This window comes from Typopeltis vanoorti, chromosome 5 (assembly GCF_054136105.1).
Source record: "Typopeltis vanoorti isolate ZY-2024b chromosome 5, IOZ_Tvanoo_1.0, whole genome shotgun sequence".
NCBI lineage: Eukaryota > Metazoa > Arthropoda > Arachnida > Uropygi > Thelyphonidae > Typopeltis > Typopeltis vanoorti.
In genome coordinates this window covers 15,575,117-15,592,918 of record NC_143553.1, presented here as the reverse complement: position 1 = coordinate 15,592,918, position 17,802 = coordinate 15,575,117, and the positions used below count along the sequence as shown (strand labels likewise).

At 36.3% G+C, this 17,802-nt stretch overlaps 1 protein-coding gene across 4 annotated transcripts in view; it reads left to right on the top strand.

The window, feature by feature from the left end:
- Window positions 1-10,192: 10,192 nt before the first annotated feature.
- LOC150106232 (voltage-dependent calcium channel subunit alpha-2/delta-3-like) overlaps window positions 10,193-17,802 on the top strand; it is a 2,133,114-nt gene continuing 2,125,504 nt past the window's right edge. For 3 of the 4 annotated variants that reach the window (XM_090393048.1, XM_090393049.1, XM_090393047.1), the window contains exon 1: window positions 10,193-10,710. In XM_090393048.1, the coding sequence (XP_090249174.1) occupies window positions 10,559-10,710 (152 nt within the window). In that variant the 5' untranslated portion in view covers window positions 10,193-10,558. The remainder of the gene's footprint in view (window positions 10,711-17,802) is intronic. The other variant, XM_090393050.1, reaches the window with a different exon arrangement.

The following is a 17,802-nucleotide window of genomic DNA, read 5'->3' as shown; positions in this document are numbered from 1 at the left end:
ACTGATTAGATGTTCTACAGTTTCATCTTTCTGTCGCATAATCTGCATTTGCTGTTATTATTGATGTTCAAAAGTTTTGCTTTCATTGCATTAGTTTGTAATGCCTGTTCTTGAGCTGCTAGAATAAATCCTTCTGTTTCTTTTTTAATATATCCATAATGTAGCCATTGCCATGTCTCGTTCACGTCAACTGTAGTCCTCAGTATCTCGAAGAAATTGGTCCATGCAAGGGTTTATTTTTCCAGGACACATATCGGATATTTCGTTGTTCCTTTTTTTAATCGGATTTGTTTCCTGTTGCTTTTAGAAGGCCCTCTTGTGTAATTGCTTGAAGCATTGGCTCAAAGCTATTGTCGGTGTAATTTATTAAACCAATTTCTTCTTCTTCCACAGTCTGTCTCATTTGCAGCAGACCCCTCGGTTGCACCTATTCCCCTCGGTAGGTACAACCGATCAACATCACTTCGTGGATGTAATGCATAGTCATTAGTTTTCTAGTTTGTCGGTCCAGTTTGTCCAGGTCTTCTTTTGACCAATCTATTATGCCAGCTGTGTATCAGATCACTGGTATAACCCAAGTATTCATTGCTCTAATTGTGTTTAATCCATTTAGTTTTGTTTTCAGAATATTTCTAACTCTTTTGATGTATTCTGATGCTGACTATTGTTTAACTTTCGAGTGGAGATTATCATTGGCTTCTGATATTCCTAGGTATTTATAGTGTTTGTCAGCTGAAATTGCTTTTATATATTTCTCTTGATCAAGATTAAAACTACTAGTGTCATTAATATTTCCTCGTTTAATAGATAAAATTGCCCATTTATCTAAACCAAATTCCATTTGGATATCCTGACTGAAAATATGAACAACTGCGTTCAATAACGAATCTATTTTTTGGGCCGATTATTATTATTATTATTATTATTATTATTATTATTATTATTATTATTATTACTCCAGGAATAGATAAAATAAGACTCACAGACATTATAACACACTTTGAACAAATAAATCCAATACTTTTGAAACTCGTGAACATAATATTCGACACTGGCATTATTCCACAACAACTAAACAGTAATTACGCCAATATACAAACACGGCAAAAGAAACGATACTCAGAACTACAGACCAATAGCTACACTACCAGTCATCTCAAAAATTCTAGAAAAAACAACACACACCAGACTACAGAACTATTTACAGAAGCTCAACATCATCTCACAAAACCAATATGGCTTTCAGAAAACAAAAAGCACATTATTTTATTAGAAGACATCGCCGACACAATAAACAAAGCTCTCGACAAAAACCAGTACGCCGTCCATATATAGTTCGCCCACCGATTTGAGGTCCCTCGACACTTCTGCGCATCTCAGAAAAAGAAGAATCCATTCCGATAATAGGGTAATCAGTCCGTAAAGTGGGATGAGTTGTTTATTATTACCGGTCGATAAATTAACTTCTCTTTTATGATTATTGTAGTTAACTATGTTGCTTGTATAACAGTTGGAAAATTTTCCCTATAAAGCACGTGATTTCGCGTGTTGGCGACCAATTCGGACGTCCTTCATTTTTTTCTCCCCTTCAGCATGAATCGACTATTCTTGGAAAGATGCGAAGCAGGGACCTGGAAACGGTGGGCGAACTATACTGCTGGACCTAACCAAAGCATTTGACCAAAGCAACATGACATACTACTCACCAAACTATACTCAATAGGTATAAGAGGAACACTGCATGCATGGTTCAAGTACTACGTCTCAAACAGAACACAAGTAACAAAAATAGGTACATGTCACAGTCGGAGTATACAAGTAAAACACGGTGTACTACAAGGTGCCATATTATCACCCACTCTATTCAACATATACATTAACGATGTTCATAACATATCCATAAGAAGTCAAATATTTCAATACGCAGACGACAAGGCACTACTAGCAAACCACACAGACATTAACACAGCTCTCTGCAAAGCACAACAAGACCTAAGCGAAATCACAACATACTTCCACCAAAACGCAATTCCAATCAACGGCACCAAAACACAGATGTTGATAATACACAACCCAAGAATCATACGCCCTGCATCACAATCGATACGTTGTCACACATACCTCTGCATTAACAACAAAACTACCTGCCTATGTTCCGAAATCAAACCTGTAACATACGCAAAATACCTCGGTCTCTATATAGATTCCCACCTTAAATGGACAAAACATATAGAATACCTACATACCAAACTCCGGATCATCGCAGCAAAACTCTTCCAAGTTAAAGATATTATTCCACCCAACATAAAAAAACTCCTATATCACGGTATCTGCGAATCCCTACTCAGATATGGAATAACAGTCTATGCAAATACATCAAACAGCTACCTAACAAAATTAGAAACATTACACAGGAAAATCGTGTCAACAGTGATCTGGACACCTTACAAGCAACAACCAATATCCGACAAGCACATGGCGATACACAGAATTCTGAGCATTAAAAACCTGAAACACTACATGACATTAACAAGGAATTACTTCAACAATACCTATCGTTACAACAGAGACACATGTCGTATAACACGACCTACAATAACTCTCTACATCCCCACACCCTTCAACAACACATACGGTTCTTTTATGAGATCACATCAGATGCCCACGCAACTCAACAACCTACCAAGAAAGTTAAAACACGTAAATAACTACAGAACATTAAAAAACGAACTCTGGAAAATATACCAACAAAATTAAGAAACCATTAACACTAATATACACATCACAAATCACTAGCATTCAATGCCTACACCCCATACATAAACAGTAGCAACAACACAAATAGTGAAGGCTAAATTCCACTCTCTTCATAAAAGCTAACCCAAGCTTCGAAGTAGGTGGGATTAACTTGCCACACTCATCTACAAATTATCCTTACAAGCAAATGCAGAAATTTGTATGTATAATCACTCTTTCTCAAACATAAAAAAAAATAATAATAAAATAAAATAAAATAAAATAAAAATAAAAATAAAAATCTGCATATTGTACTGAATCTTTGTAATGTACAAAAATATATATACGTAAATACTATGTCTGATAAATCTTCTCAGTGTGAAAAAAAATACTACTATTATTATTATTATTAACATTATTATATTAGTCATTCACTATACAGAAAATTCTGTACAATCTTCATTGTTAATATTCGAAGAACATCTGTTGTAAATACATAATATAGAGGCAAAAATTGAAATTTTTAATTGAAATCCAATGTAGAAAATTAATCATATATGCAGCACTTAGTGCTGAATTTTGTAAACATTATAAGTTAGAATGTCACTTAAGGTGATCATTGTATATGTGTAAATATTTTAGAAATCAATAAAATTATATATTATATATAAATATTATTATTATTATTATTATTATTATTATAAGAGAGACCCCAAAGGAATCAGAGACTCATGGAGGGGGAGGCCACATTCTACACACACCAGCTATCACACTTATTCTTAGAATTCATTCACACTGCTTGCACTCACCACATCCAATGGCAATCCATTCCAAACACGCATCACTCTATGAGAGAAAAATCTAGACCTCAATCTCTTCTTAGCGGCATTCATTCTCAGCTTCCAAGAATGCCCTCTTGTCCTTTACCCATCCTCCATAAATTGAAAAATTCTGTCAATTGAAATTCTGTATGGCCCTTTCAGATGTTTGTAAGTCTCAATCATATCTCCCCTCTGTTTCCTGTTTGCTAGTGTCTGCAGTCTACATATTCTCAATCTGTTTTCATAATAAGTATTCCACAATCCTGATATAATGTTACCCGGATGAAAAAGTCCATGATAATAGCCACACCATACGGATGCAAAAAGGTAAGTGGAATGAAACGAGTTTCTTAGTTGGTACCAATGATTTGAGAGGCGAGAAGTATTCTTTGGGAGAGAATGTAAAGGAGTTGTTAAAAGAGGCAACACTGAAGAGAGAGACGGTGAAGATTGTAAGTCTCCTACCACGCTATAACAGAAGCGAACCGAGGAGGAGGAGGGCATTGATACCCAATGAGTCTATACGAAGATTGTGCAAAAGTAATGATGTACAATTTGTGGATCTGTGATCTCTGTTTGACGGAAAGAAGGATTTGTACAATGCGGATGGACTGCAACTGAATGGTTTTGGTGTTAGGTGTCTGGAGAGTGCTTTGTTCACCGAGCTTGCTGACGTGCAAATTCAGGGAAACTTAAGTAATTAGGGTGGAAGCAAGTGAGTTTGTGTGAAGGCATCCACAAAGCGAGTGAGCGTAAATGACCAAGTGAGGAATCTAGTCTCAAGTATTGAATAGGGTAGTCAATTCAGAAAGTAAAGTTGGGTGGGGAAATAAGAGGTTGTTGCCGTTTCTATATATTATTGCCAGAAATATGAGGAACAAGAGGGAGGAGTTTTTGGTATTGATTAGTGCAACCTCGCCAAAGATTATAGGCATTAGTGGACTTGTGTAACAGCAGATGATGTAGTTACAGGGACTGAATGTGAATGGTGTAGCATTTTCCGAGAGGATAGAGAACATAGGATGTGGGGAGGAGTATTGCTGATAATAGCAGATGAATTGCAACCAAAAAGAATAGGAGTCAGGCCAGAGGATGGATATTCATCTGAAGCGATCTGGTGTGAGATTAAGACCAGTAAGACAAAATATACAGTTGGTTGTTGCTATAGGCCAGGGAGTTCCACAGATGATCTGCTAGATATGCGTCGCCGGATTAGTACAGGTCGAGTGATTTCTTATGAGAGACTTCAACTATGGAAATATAGAATAGAAGCAAGAAAGATCACATGGCAGAAAGGAAATAGTGAGAGATAATTACTTAAGACAGCATGTCATGGAAGGGACTAGCGATGGGAGAGTATTGGACCTGTTCATAGGATCAGAGGAAGTCTATCCATAACATTGCTTCCAATTGGTGAAAGTAATCCATGCGGTCTTGAGTTGGTAAATTGCAAAACATGAGGAATATTCCATCAAGAAGGGATATTTGTGGAACTACAAGGCAGATGATTAAGACATTCTTATGAAGAAGCTTAAATCTCTTCCATGGCATAAAACACTGCAGGGTAAAGATGTTAGTAGTGTATGGGATATAGTTAAGGGTCATCTAGAGGAAGCAGTATTAAATTGTATACCTAGAGTAAGGAGAGTTAATCGAGTAGGAGTTAGATGGATGCGTAATGTCATTAAGCACAAGCAGCAGAAGAAGAAATTGCTGTCGAAGGCATATAAAGAGAAAGGTGACCAGTACAAGGCTCATGAGTAAGAAAGGTGACCAGCATAGCACTGAAGTCAAAATCAGATTATGAGACGAATTTAGCCCAGCAGGCCAAAGAATATTACGTGGATTGCTTTAGTTATGTGGCAAGTAAGAGGAAGAATGACTATGGAAGATTAGCCTTAATGAGTGATGATATGATGCTCACGAGGAGACGGAAGTGGATAAAATAGTTGAGTTACTGAATGACAACTTTGCAAGCATATATCTTCCTAGTGAGGTTACTGCTTTAACCTATGTGACAGACACTAATGTTGGAAATGAGGTGAATGAATTGGAGATTCTTACGATATTGCAGAATCGCAATGTAAATACAACTGTGAGATTAGATGGGATATCAGCTATGGTTTTGCAAGAATGTGCAAAAAAACTAGCAATGCCTTTGACTAAGCTGTTTAATTTAAGTCTCGGCTATGGCAGAGTTCCAAGGGAGTGGAAATGGGGCAAAATTATTCATTTGCATAAGGGAAGTTCTAAGACTACAGTAGCAAATTATAGACCAATCAGTATCTCAGGCGGGGTGGTAAAAGTACTAGAAAAAATTGTACAAAAGATAATTCAAGAATGGGTAGATAAAAATATGATACTGTATGAGGATCAGCCTGGCTTTGTGAAGGGTAGAGCACGTCTTAGTAATTTATTAACTTTTTATAATAGAATAACAGCTGAGTTGGATAAAGGAAATGGATACACGATGATTTCGCTCGATTTTGCAAAAGCATTTGACAGAATATACCGCATGGAACACTGTTACGCAAATTAGAACAAATGGGGAGAGACGTGACATGGTTAAGTAGATAAGAGGGTGACTGCAGGACAAATATCAAAAAGTGGTATATGGAAGAGCAGAACCGAGGAGAAATCAGGTGACTAGTGGTGCGTCACAAGATCGTTGCTGTTTATTTTGTACATAAATGGTATAGGAAATTACCCGAAAGAAAATATTCAGTTTTTTGCTGATGCTGCGAAATTAGGTAGAGTAATAGTTAATGAAGGCGATATAGAGAACTTGCAGGACGATTTAATTAGGCTGAGGGTATGGGTGAAAGTTAATGGGTGTCAGTTTAATGTCGAGAAATGTAAAGGTATACACTTCGGGATAAATAGATTACAAGCTGTTTATCACATTGTACTCCAGGAAATAGATGAAGTTTTAAATTTAGGGTGGTGATAGACAGGGAGTTAAAGTTTAGAGGACATATTGCTAAGGTTGCTAAGGTAGCACATAAGATTATTTGCCTAGTAAAGAACAACACATTAACAAGTAGAGATAAGGAAGTTGTAATTCCTCTTTATAAGGCCTTGATACGCCAACATCTGGATTACTGTGCTCAAGTCTTCTGGTCCCCTGGATTTCTTGGGAATGTCGAAGCAGTGGAGAGGATTCAGAGGCGAGTGGCCTGTGGAATGTAGCCTATGAGGATAGATTGAAGGGGTTGGTTGATAGGGGAAAAAGAGAATATGATAGAAACATTAAAGTTTATTAAAGGGTTTTATAGGATAGATGCAGGGGATATATTTGAGCATTTGGCTATAGGGAGCAGAACAATGGATCATCCCTGGAAGTTGAATAAAGGTGTGGCCAGTAGGGTGAGAGGACTAGATTTTTTTGCTTGGAGAGTGGTGAATGAGTGAAAAGAGTTGCTTGAGTCAGTTCGGAGTGCTTTGTCTGTTAATGGGGTCAAGGAGAGGTATGATATGTGTGTGGATAGATTGGGTCTCCGGCGATGAGCCTTCGAACTCCATGGAGGTGTCCCTATAATAATAATAATAATAATAATAATAATAATAATAATAATAATAATAATAATAATAATAATAATAATAATAATAATAAATTTTAACACTCTCCTTTGCACTCTATCCAATATATCAGAATCACAACGAAACCAGGAGACAAGACCTTCGCGCAGTAGTCCAAGTGAGGTTTTATGAAGCGCTTGTAAAGAGGCAAAATGACATCCTTATCTTTACATGGGAACATTCGTTTCAACATCACAATTATCTTTTGAGTCGTATTTGTAATCATTGCCACACGGCCCCTGAACTTGAACTTTTAATCTACTAACACTCCAAGATCCCCCTAGCTTCATCAGTGTCTTCTAGCATAATTCCACCAACTTTACATTTACATTTACTCACATTGAACTGATATCCATTTTCCCGGTTTCAACCTATTCAAATCATTCTGCAAGTACTGCATATCAGCAGCATTCCTGATTACCCTGCCTATCTTTGCATCACCAGCAAGTAGCTGCATGTCGCTTGTCAAATCCTTGTCAATATCAATAATTTACAGATTGAATAACAGTGGACCCAGCACTGATCCTTCAGGAACACCACTGGTTATCTTAAATCTTGCAGACTCACATCCAGCGTATACCATTCTTAATATTTGTCAGTCAGCCATCCTCTTATCCATGCTAATATTCTATAACCTAGACCCATTTTCTCCAATTTTGCAGCAGTCTGCCATGCTGTATTCTATCAAAAGCCTTAGCAAAATCCAAAAGTATCATAGTATATATCCATTCCCCTTGTCTAGTTCAATGGTAACATTGTTATAGAATGTGAGCAAGTTGCTAAAACCTGACCTTCCCTTGGTAAACTCATGTTGTTCATTGCAAAGTACAGATTCACTGTAAACCCATTTTTGAATGCGACCCCTAACCAATTTTTCCTAAATCTTCACCACCACTCCTGAGATACGAATCGGTCGATAGTTGTATTCATCAGTCTTTGCACAACCCTTGTGTAATGGAATTACCATACATTCCTTCCATTCCTGCGGAATCTACGATGTTCTGAGACTCATATTAAACAGCCAGGTCAAAGGAATAGCTAGTTCAGCTGAACACTCTTTTAGCACAAGTGGTGATATCCCAATGACATAGTAACTATTGCTGAATTCTTATTCAGTTGTGCAACAGCTCTAATTCCTCGTCCTCATACACCTGAGTTTCTTCATTGAATGAAGAGGTAGCAGTGAGCTCAATGTTGCGTACACCTTGTTATTTAGAGAAAGGTATTTGACGAAAGTAGCCAGAAGGCTCGTAAGTTGGTGTGCGTGCAGTTTGAGAGATAGTTCGCATTCGTATCTTCTGAAGACGAGGTTTAGAATTCATCGGATGATAGTGAAAATTCAGAAAATAATAAAGAACGGTTTTATTTGCATTGAAAAAAATGTGCGAAGAAATTCGAACTTCTATTTATAAACTAGAACGAAATGTCCGTTAATATGTCGATGTGAGACGCTAGTGAAAACGAATTAATTAATTAGTGAAAAGCTAGTGGGGATTGTATTACCGCCCCTTCCACTTTCAGACAGTTTCCGTAGCACTAATTCCATATTGTCTTATATTAGCATATAAAAAAAGACGAGGGGAAGAACTAAGAGTAGGGAGAAAGAAAGAGGAGTGTCGTAAAAATAAATAAAGAAAGGTAAAAGAAAGAACTTTCGTATTTGTTAAATGAACATGTGCCACAGCAGTTAAATTTTTGGCACACATCTTGTAAATTAAATTCCCCTTCGTAGGTGGGAGTGACTTAAACAAAATCATTACGTATCAGTGTACAATGCAATAAGGAAAAAATTAAACTTTCTCTTCATATTTTCCTTACCCTTGAGGGCTGTTTTCTCATTAAACGACAGGCGAAAGTTAACTGCGAATTAAAAGGTTGTTATCGCGTTGAAATAACTTAAGTCTTTCTCAAGAATGAGGAAGGCGTTTTTGATCAGCTCATAAAAGAAATATGATCAAAGAATCTATCAAAAAAATTGAAAATTCAATTATTTTTTTATTTTTATTTTTTTTAAATTAACATAGTTGATTTACTCCATTTCTGATTACTTTTTCGGTTTCAAAAAAAAAAAAAACACATGACGCAATCAAATTGGTTCATTGTTAAAATAACTAAAGGCTAGTTGTCTTTATTGCTATTTCTCTCTCTCTCTCTCTCTCTCTCTCTCTCTCTCTCTCTCTCTCTCTCTCTCTCTCCGTTTATTTATTTTTGGTTAAATTCTTAATGCTGTCATTTTAACACTTTGGTGAAGGTGCCGAAACATGCTTTTTGCATGTTTCTTATTAATATTTACTTAGCAGCTAATTGCAGCAGAAGAAATGGACAGCCCACTAACTATCCCTTACCTAAAAGATGTAAGAATAAATAATATATTTGAAATAAATCTATCAGTGTTTTAATAACAAAATATTGATAAAATAAAGCTTCTTTTCACCCACCCCTTTTTTATTTATTTTTTATTTCTTTTATTCTTTCAAGATGTTTCGTGGATATCCGTATTAAAGAGCGTCACCACTGCAAAACATTTTCATCCGCAATTTGCTAATCGATGACGTATGGTGAGAATCCATCTCCTCAATCTGTTGTACACTCAACCAATGCAACTCATCTGACAGTCCTGCAACGATTATTGCGCAGCTAAGCAGTGTGATAATTGGGCGCGAGCAGTTTTAAAAGAAACGCTTTTTATGCCGCTTATTCTTCAGTGAGCAAACCTTTCCCCAACTTCTTTGTCTCCGTAACCACAGGTGCTTTAATTCTTTCGATTCCCGCTGTCTTAGGCCAGCGTGAAAATCATTTCTGTGGAAAGGAAAGGACGGATCGAGTAGCGCAACTGCACATGCGCACATTGGTGCAGCAGTGGTGGTTTAAGCGTCTGACGACACATTTTTGCTCCTCTTTAGTCGATGCCAATAAGCTGCTAAGCGTAAAAATTGCAAGTGCGCACAACAGAAGAAGGGAGTGCAAACTTTTTTTCGGTTCATTTTTGCATCGTAAATGCGCTTTGCTTGCCCGTCGGCGAAAGGCAATTAGGAATTGCAAGAAATAACGGTGCGTCCACGTGCGTGCGGCATACTGCCCGAATCTGATACATTTGCACGGAGGTGGCTTTATTCCTCCACATCCTCCCCAGAATAGATCGAAACCATCCATTCAGAGGTAGCAATGTAAAGTACCTCTCACGTGACTTTAGCCAGCCAATGATTGATTATCTTGCAACGAACGTTTTGGACTCTTGCCATTTGGTGGTGCTGTGAAGCTTGCGGAAGGCATCCGAGGTACTTGCGGGTGAAGCGAGCGGAGTATCCTCAGCATTCGCGACTCCCTGCGTTTCTTTATTTCCATGTGACGGACTTTGGCCTGCAACCCCATAAGAACTTTCGTACAGACGAACAAAGGACTTGAATCATTCTCGATCAACCATGGACTCTCCGGCAGTCGCATGGCACGGATGGTGGGCACGAGGATGGAGCGCACTGCATGTGGCAGGAGTCGCTCTTGCGATCGTAATTCTCTTGGCCTCTCTCCCAGCTACAAACCTTCGTATGGATGACATCGAGATCGATGCTACAGAGTAAGTCCACCATTCGTATCTATATAGGAATAGGTCCCCGGAGCTCTCTAGTCATGTGACCGAGAGCTTTAAAACGCACGTAAAATATTTACAGAAAATCAGTTTTAATTCCCCCATATTTCGCGCAGTGCAGATTTTAACTGTTAGAACTATCTTTAAAATGCACTGCTGTACAGTCTTTTCTTTTCCTAGTCAGAAAAGGTAAAAATTAATGCAGTTCAAAACATTATTATTAAGATTTCATCTTGCAATATGTTAATATTGCAAGATGCCATCGAATGCTTTCTTTTAATTCTGAAAAGTGCTTAGTGTTTAGGAGATTTCCATTATATCACATTATACGTATCGAATAAGGATTTTTTTTTCTTTTTTCATTAATTTATGCTCTAAGCGAAAGGAACTTTTCTGCGTCTCAGTTTATATTTCAATAAATATTTATTGTAGCAATTCAGATGATTTACTTGTTCTTTGTAAATGGCTCGCAATAACAGAGAACACACAATCGAAAAGAAATATTTCATTGGACTGACGAGCAAACCTTTCGAAGTCAGTTCAAAAATGCCGATTCATCTCCAGATTTGAAAAACTCATTGTTGCAACAGTAGCTTAATTTGTCTGCAGTTGACCTGTGGGTAGGTAGTGCAACAAATAAGCTTTAAAATATTGGCTTGAAAGTAAATGCAAGTTCCTCTCGCTTCATTACATTCTTGTAGCTTCCGTTAAGACTTTGCAAACAGCAAAATAGTAGCGAATATTCATAACACCGGTGGCACCACCAAGTGACAGCTTCAAACCATAACTGATTAGTTTACTGAAACCAAAATAAGAGCAAATAAACAGCGATGTTCTCCGTAAATCTGAGAGAAAATAAGCTATTGATAAATAATCAGGAATCGCATTTCAGTTCAAATGCTAATTCAAAATGGGAATGTATACACTTTCCCATTATCTTTAAGAACCAATGCATGCTTCAGTCTCTCTCTCTCTTCACTATGGGGGAAAAATATCTTACTAATGCCGCACGAATATGTCTTACAGTAATGCTTTCACTGCATTTCCCAAGTTTCGCGCGTTGGGTGTTTTCCTATTCACGAAGAATCTAAAGAAATAAATAAAAAAAAAGATTTCCTAGAGTTGAATGCGTTCCGTTTTCATGGCTTTAATGCATTTTATCTCTTTCTTCACATATCTGGAAAGTAGTATAAGATGTGTATGCGAATTACACAATTCAGTTCCTTATGCAAAATAAAAAGGCGAAAAAAAAAGAAAAAGAAAAGGAACCTGCGATATCCTTTGACTCGTTCTCAGAAATCCCTGAAAAAAACTAGATGAAAACACATCTTAGTGAATGTTTTTCGTCCTCTGGACACTGACTGAAAGCAATCGGTATGAACGATACCCTTCGGTTTCGAAAACCATAGGTGAAATCCAGTCTAGGATGCGAAAACCTTCATCAGGTCTTTTATAACTGAAGTCAAATTAAACATTGTCAGGTCCTCCTGCGCCCGGAAACTTGGAGTTTTTATACCGCATATTAATACTGGCCAGAAGAGCGTTCAACTTGCGGACAGTGCAGATAGGATTAACTTCCTCAGTAATCACATTTCCAAGCCAATTTCTTGGTCGTGAGAGGCCATTGTGCCTAACACGAAACGAGAGATACGGTGAAATATAAAGTGTATAATAAAACTTCCTGTCACTAAAATTTTTTTCTGTAAAATTTCTTTTCAGGTAAATTTATCAAAAAATAACCCTTTACAAAAGAAGAGGAATTACAGCTTTATCGAGAAGTAAAAGGAAAGAAAACTGAAACATTAAGTGCAAAATCAATTGAAAACGTACACAATATTAAATATTTCAAAAGCTTTTCAAAAGTAATTTAGCCTTATTCTGTTGAAACAAACACTGGTTTTCATTATTCGATGTGAAGGAATTATTATTCATGCCAGGTTGTGATTGCTGTAGTCATGCCTAAAGTCATACCTATATTGCAGTAATTCAGACTATTTCTTCTATATGTAGAAGATGAAATTTAAATATTTGGCAGAGCTGTCCAAACACGTGGTAGTTCCCATTTTTAACAGGAAAGTGAAACTGCGTTAATTTTTAAAAGTAATGAAATCGCAAAACGCTACAGGAAATTTAGAGCCGGAAAACTACAACTTCGAATCAAAAATGTACAACTTGTTTTTGATTATATTATAATGTTCACTGTGCTTTGGTTATGACGAACAGAGGACTGCCAGAATTAGTGTTTGTTGAAGAAAAAAAAATATTATTTCATAAGATTCCTGATATGAAAATTCGTTGATTACATCAGTTGCTTGAACACTCCTCTCTTGGTTATAACGTCTAAGAAAAGCATTGTTTAGTTTTCTTTCGCTAGTTCCTACTGCTTTGATAAATGCTTTATAAGAAGCGATTAGCATAGCATCATAGAAAGAATTTATCCATATTGTTTTTACTTTCGTACAGTTTACCACAGGAATACTCCTGACGAGGATATTAACTTGCACCTACATCCGATAAAATTACCAAATTACATTTGTAACCTTATTTCTGTAATTGGCAAACATACATCTTCGTTGGGGACAATTCCAAAGCACCTGAAGTATTATTATACTTTTATTCACTTCTAAGGTCTATATTACATACGTCTTATATAAAATAAGTCCCGTTATAAACAATTTGTTGATTAATTCCACTCACCCAGACTGAATTGTTTGTGAGACTTTACTAGAAAAAGCAATTTTAGCTTCACCATCTGTCTCGCCGGTCTGGTTGGTCGTGTAATGTACTTGCTCCGCATCAGCATGGAGGTTTGAGAATGTCCTTATAAATGGAAGATTTCATCGGCAGGAGTGAGACCACCGCCCTACTTGTTAGAGGCCTGAAGTGAGGCATTCTGTTTTTTTGTCTCTAGAACAGGGTTTCCGAATTTGGCAAAAAGTAAATAATATAAAAATTAAATCACCCTTGCTTTACCTACGATACTCGCGTACCAGACAATTGCATATTTTATGAATGGAAAGCACATAAAAAAGAGGCCATTTTAATGTTATGGATATTTTAAATAATTATACAGTTTGCGAATGACTATTATTTGTGATGAAAACTCGGAAACCTTTCTTAAAATCAATCCGGTTTTCAAGTATTCGGCTACATTTTAAATACTTCTAAAAATAGAAACATTCTTAGACTAAATGCACTTCTTAAGGGGGAAGCATTTCCTAAAACACTTAAATTTTCTAAGTGAGTTTTACCTGCATGGTTGGCCAAGTGGTTAACGTAACCGTTCTCTACCCAAGAGGCTGCCGAATTCGTATCCCACCGTGGGCGTGAATGTTTGTGATTATCTTTAGATGGGAGATGAATTTCATCGCCAGGTGTGCGACAACTTTCCTTCTCCCACTGTGCTTGCTTGAGGCCTGAAGAGGCTTGAAAATGTTCCATGTTTGGTCTCAAATGCAAATAATTCCAATGTAAACAATTCAAATAATAAAAGTAGGGAAACAATCCTCAGCCTAGTGAAGCGAAATCTTCACTCTTTGTTGTTGGAACTGTTAATGAAAGAATTAAGATTTGTCAATTATTATTTATTTATTTATTTATTGGAATAGTGGAAAATTCTAGAATTGCATATAATTAAACGAATCCTGATTCGAATGAAAAAGATTGAACAAACAGTAGCATTCTATGAGATTAATTATTTCTTCTTTTTCCTTTCATGTTGTGGTCAGTGTGCTCAGCACACATAAAAAGAGACACAATCAAGCAAGTTTTAATATTCTTTGAAGTCGAACCGTGAGATTATTGTCACCCAGCATCCACATTATTTAGTTTCTCATTAAAGTGATTAGGGAAAATGCTGATAATGGACTTCAGGACTCGAAATAATTACACAGTGCTTCGTTGAAGAAGTGATCATTTTTAATTTAGCCTAAATGCATCACTTCACTGAATCTGTTAAAGTGAAGAGAATGTTGGTAATTGAATTAAGTTCATTAAATGGTTTGGAATGTGCAATTCTTTGGTTGGGAGGAGAAACGGTGCTCGCCGAATTTTCCAAAGGAATGACGTTTATTTTGAAGGGGGAGAGGTTCAAGTTTATTATTTTTAATTCACTTTGATGCTGTCAAGTCGGAAAAAATTTAATACCATGAAGACATTTTCTAAAGATAACGACGAGAAATCATGATTTGGGGATGCTGATCTTTTACCGGAAGGGTATATTTTCTTCTTAGGACGAAAGGAAGGTTCAAATGCCTGCAAGTCACAGGAGCAAAATCACCAGAATAATGATAAGATGATAGTGTTTTGAATATGGAGTCCCCATTTTGTCAATGAGTTAATTAATAACTGATTAACGTAACCAAATATTTCCTTTAGCTGTTCCATCGACATTTTCAATGTCTACAGCAGGAAGTACAAAAAGAAATAGGAAAAACACAAATCACATTAGTGCGCGGAGTGTCTACGCGTGGTTAGTTTACCCTGGAGCGCTCCGCTGTGAAAAGTTGCATCTTTGTGATGCTGCTTTCCTTGTTGTTGATTTTATTCTTATGCTATAACGTAAAAGCCTCCTTCGTGAAAACACCTCTGCTGCTTCCTTATGAATGATTTAGACTTTCTTCCTCTTCGTTTTCTTTTTCCTCTCTCTAAAGTATACGGCGGTTTCTGTGATGGCAAGTTCCACGAGCCAGGTAGATGGTACGTCTTGGTGATATCTTGGAGAGCAAGTCGTTATAAACTTTTTTTTTTTACTGGTTTATACCTACGAACTAGAGCCTACCACAGAAGAAAGAAACCCAATATTTCCTGACAACAAGAGATTATACTTTATCTTTCAAGAGGCGGAAACTAATGCAGAAAGTTCTGATGTATGTATGGGATGAAGACTTTGTTGATATGTTATTTAATAGAGCGTGCGATTTGCTTTGAATGTTGCACAAAGTTTTATCAATGACTGTAATCTGAGAAACAAATCGAATGTTGGATTCATCAGGTTTTAAACATCTTCGACTTTGTGTATAAGAGAACTTTTTGGCTCCTAAAAGTACCTTTTCAAAATGACACCATGCTTAATCTTCAAGGAATGATGCAGATAAAAGTATAGATATCTGCTGTACCGATTTTATAACGCGAAAAGAAAAAACGCGTTTTGGTTTCTCCAAACAATGGCTTTTTTAATATTTCATAATTATATAATCTAGGAACCATGGTGTTTCTTCTGCCTGTAAGTAGCGTATCGATGGCATCACATCCAAAGTGATATTCACTACTTAAAGACTTTCATAAACATTCCCGTTACAGTGGGATTCTATTCCAAAATTTCTTTGGAACTATACCAACTATACCAATATAAAAAAAATGCCATGCTTTTCTCGCTTTTGAAAACTATTTTCAAGCTACCAGCGTATAAAGCTCTTTTTCGCACACGTTACTTTATAGAGAAACTCACGATTTGCCATGCGTATAATGCGTACCCAACAGCACATTGCTGACACCTTGAATAAACTACGATATAACCACCTTCTTCTATCTCTTCCAATCTACAAGCATATAAGCACAGCTGATATCCTGTATACATAACACACATCAAAACACAATGTTCCTCTTTCGAAATTGTTAATCTTTACTTCCTTTTAATACAGGAAGAAAAAACATCAGCAACTACTGGGCATTCATACGCAATGTCTACATACAGTTGAGCTTCAATATAACGAACCAACGTCTCATCCACTTCTTTCATTCTGCCTAATTCTGTTTTTTATAACAGCCCGTCCTCCTCACGCTGTTTTCCAAAACACTGCAAACATCAGCTGATTAGGAAAAAAAAAAAAAAAAACATCGACGTCTAAAGAGGAGAGAAATCGTCAGTTAACTTGATTGCCTTTATCTATTTCCGGTTATATAAATAAATTTATTATAGAAGACGAATCAAAGTTCATTCAAATGGATAAAGACTGTGAAATACTTTGTTAAAACATTATTAAGTGACTGGTGTAGATTACGGGAAAACTTGAGGTATTTTAAGGAAGTAGGAATTCTTTTATTGCGCAAGAAAAACAGCAGCAAGTGTAGCTTATCCCAGTAATCACATGATACAATCCTGTCTAGTATCATGTGATTAGTATCATACGATATTAATAGTAGAGAGAAATACTATTTCTTTTATGCTTCATATATCTGTTGCTTACATTGTGGAAGTGAATGTTGGTAGGGTTGTCAATAAAACACTTGAACTTATTAGGTATTCAGTTATTCCAATTGCTTATATTCACAAGACCTCTTCATTTCTTCAATCAATCATCACTACATCACTTCGGTGTCTCTTCATTTCAGAGAATAAAGAACAAAAGGTAAGTACACAAAATGGCGATATTTCTGGCATGCACATTTGATTGAAAAATCCTTTCACTGTGGTGAATATATTGTATTGTCTCAATATTTAAAAATAAATATTTTTTGTCTTCAGGTAAGTGAATTCTATATATACATTTCCTTAAGCAATATTTATTTATATTTATATTTATATTTATATAAGAGGTCTTCCAAAACGTTTTGCCTTATTAAGTATATTTGATGTTCTGCTGCATTAATCCTTATTATAACTGTGCTGAACATGCAATTTAGGCACAGGTTTCGGCAATTTTAACCAAAGACCTTACTTTTCTGTTCATCGTTAGCCAATAAATTTATTATTTATTTCTTGTTTTGTTTCTCGATGATGTTCAATGTGTGAAAGTATTTACCAATATACGTATTAGGTTTTGTTTTGTAACTGGCAAAACTGGATAATAAAACATACCAAGTACTAAAATATAGCATACGAAAATGCTGGTATGAAACGTGCGCGAGGCATTGAATAGTCACGCTGGATTAAAACAAAATAGGAAGAATTGCAATCGGAAATGATCGCTGTCTGCAGAAATCAGAATTTCCACAGTCAAGCGTAAATCAGTTTTAAGTGAAGAAGATGGAAACAACAAGTCTAATACATAAGTACTTTGATTTAATTCTTCAAATGTTATAATCCGTGACGTTGAGGACATTAAATGGAATCCGTTCAGTTGAGTCATCTTTATGCTC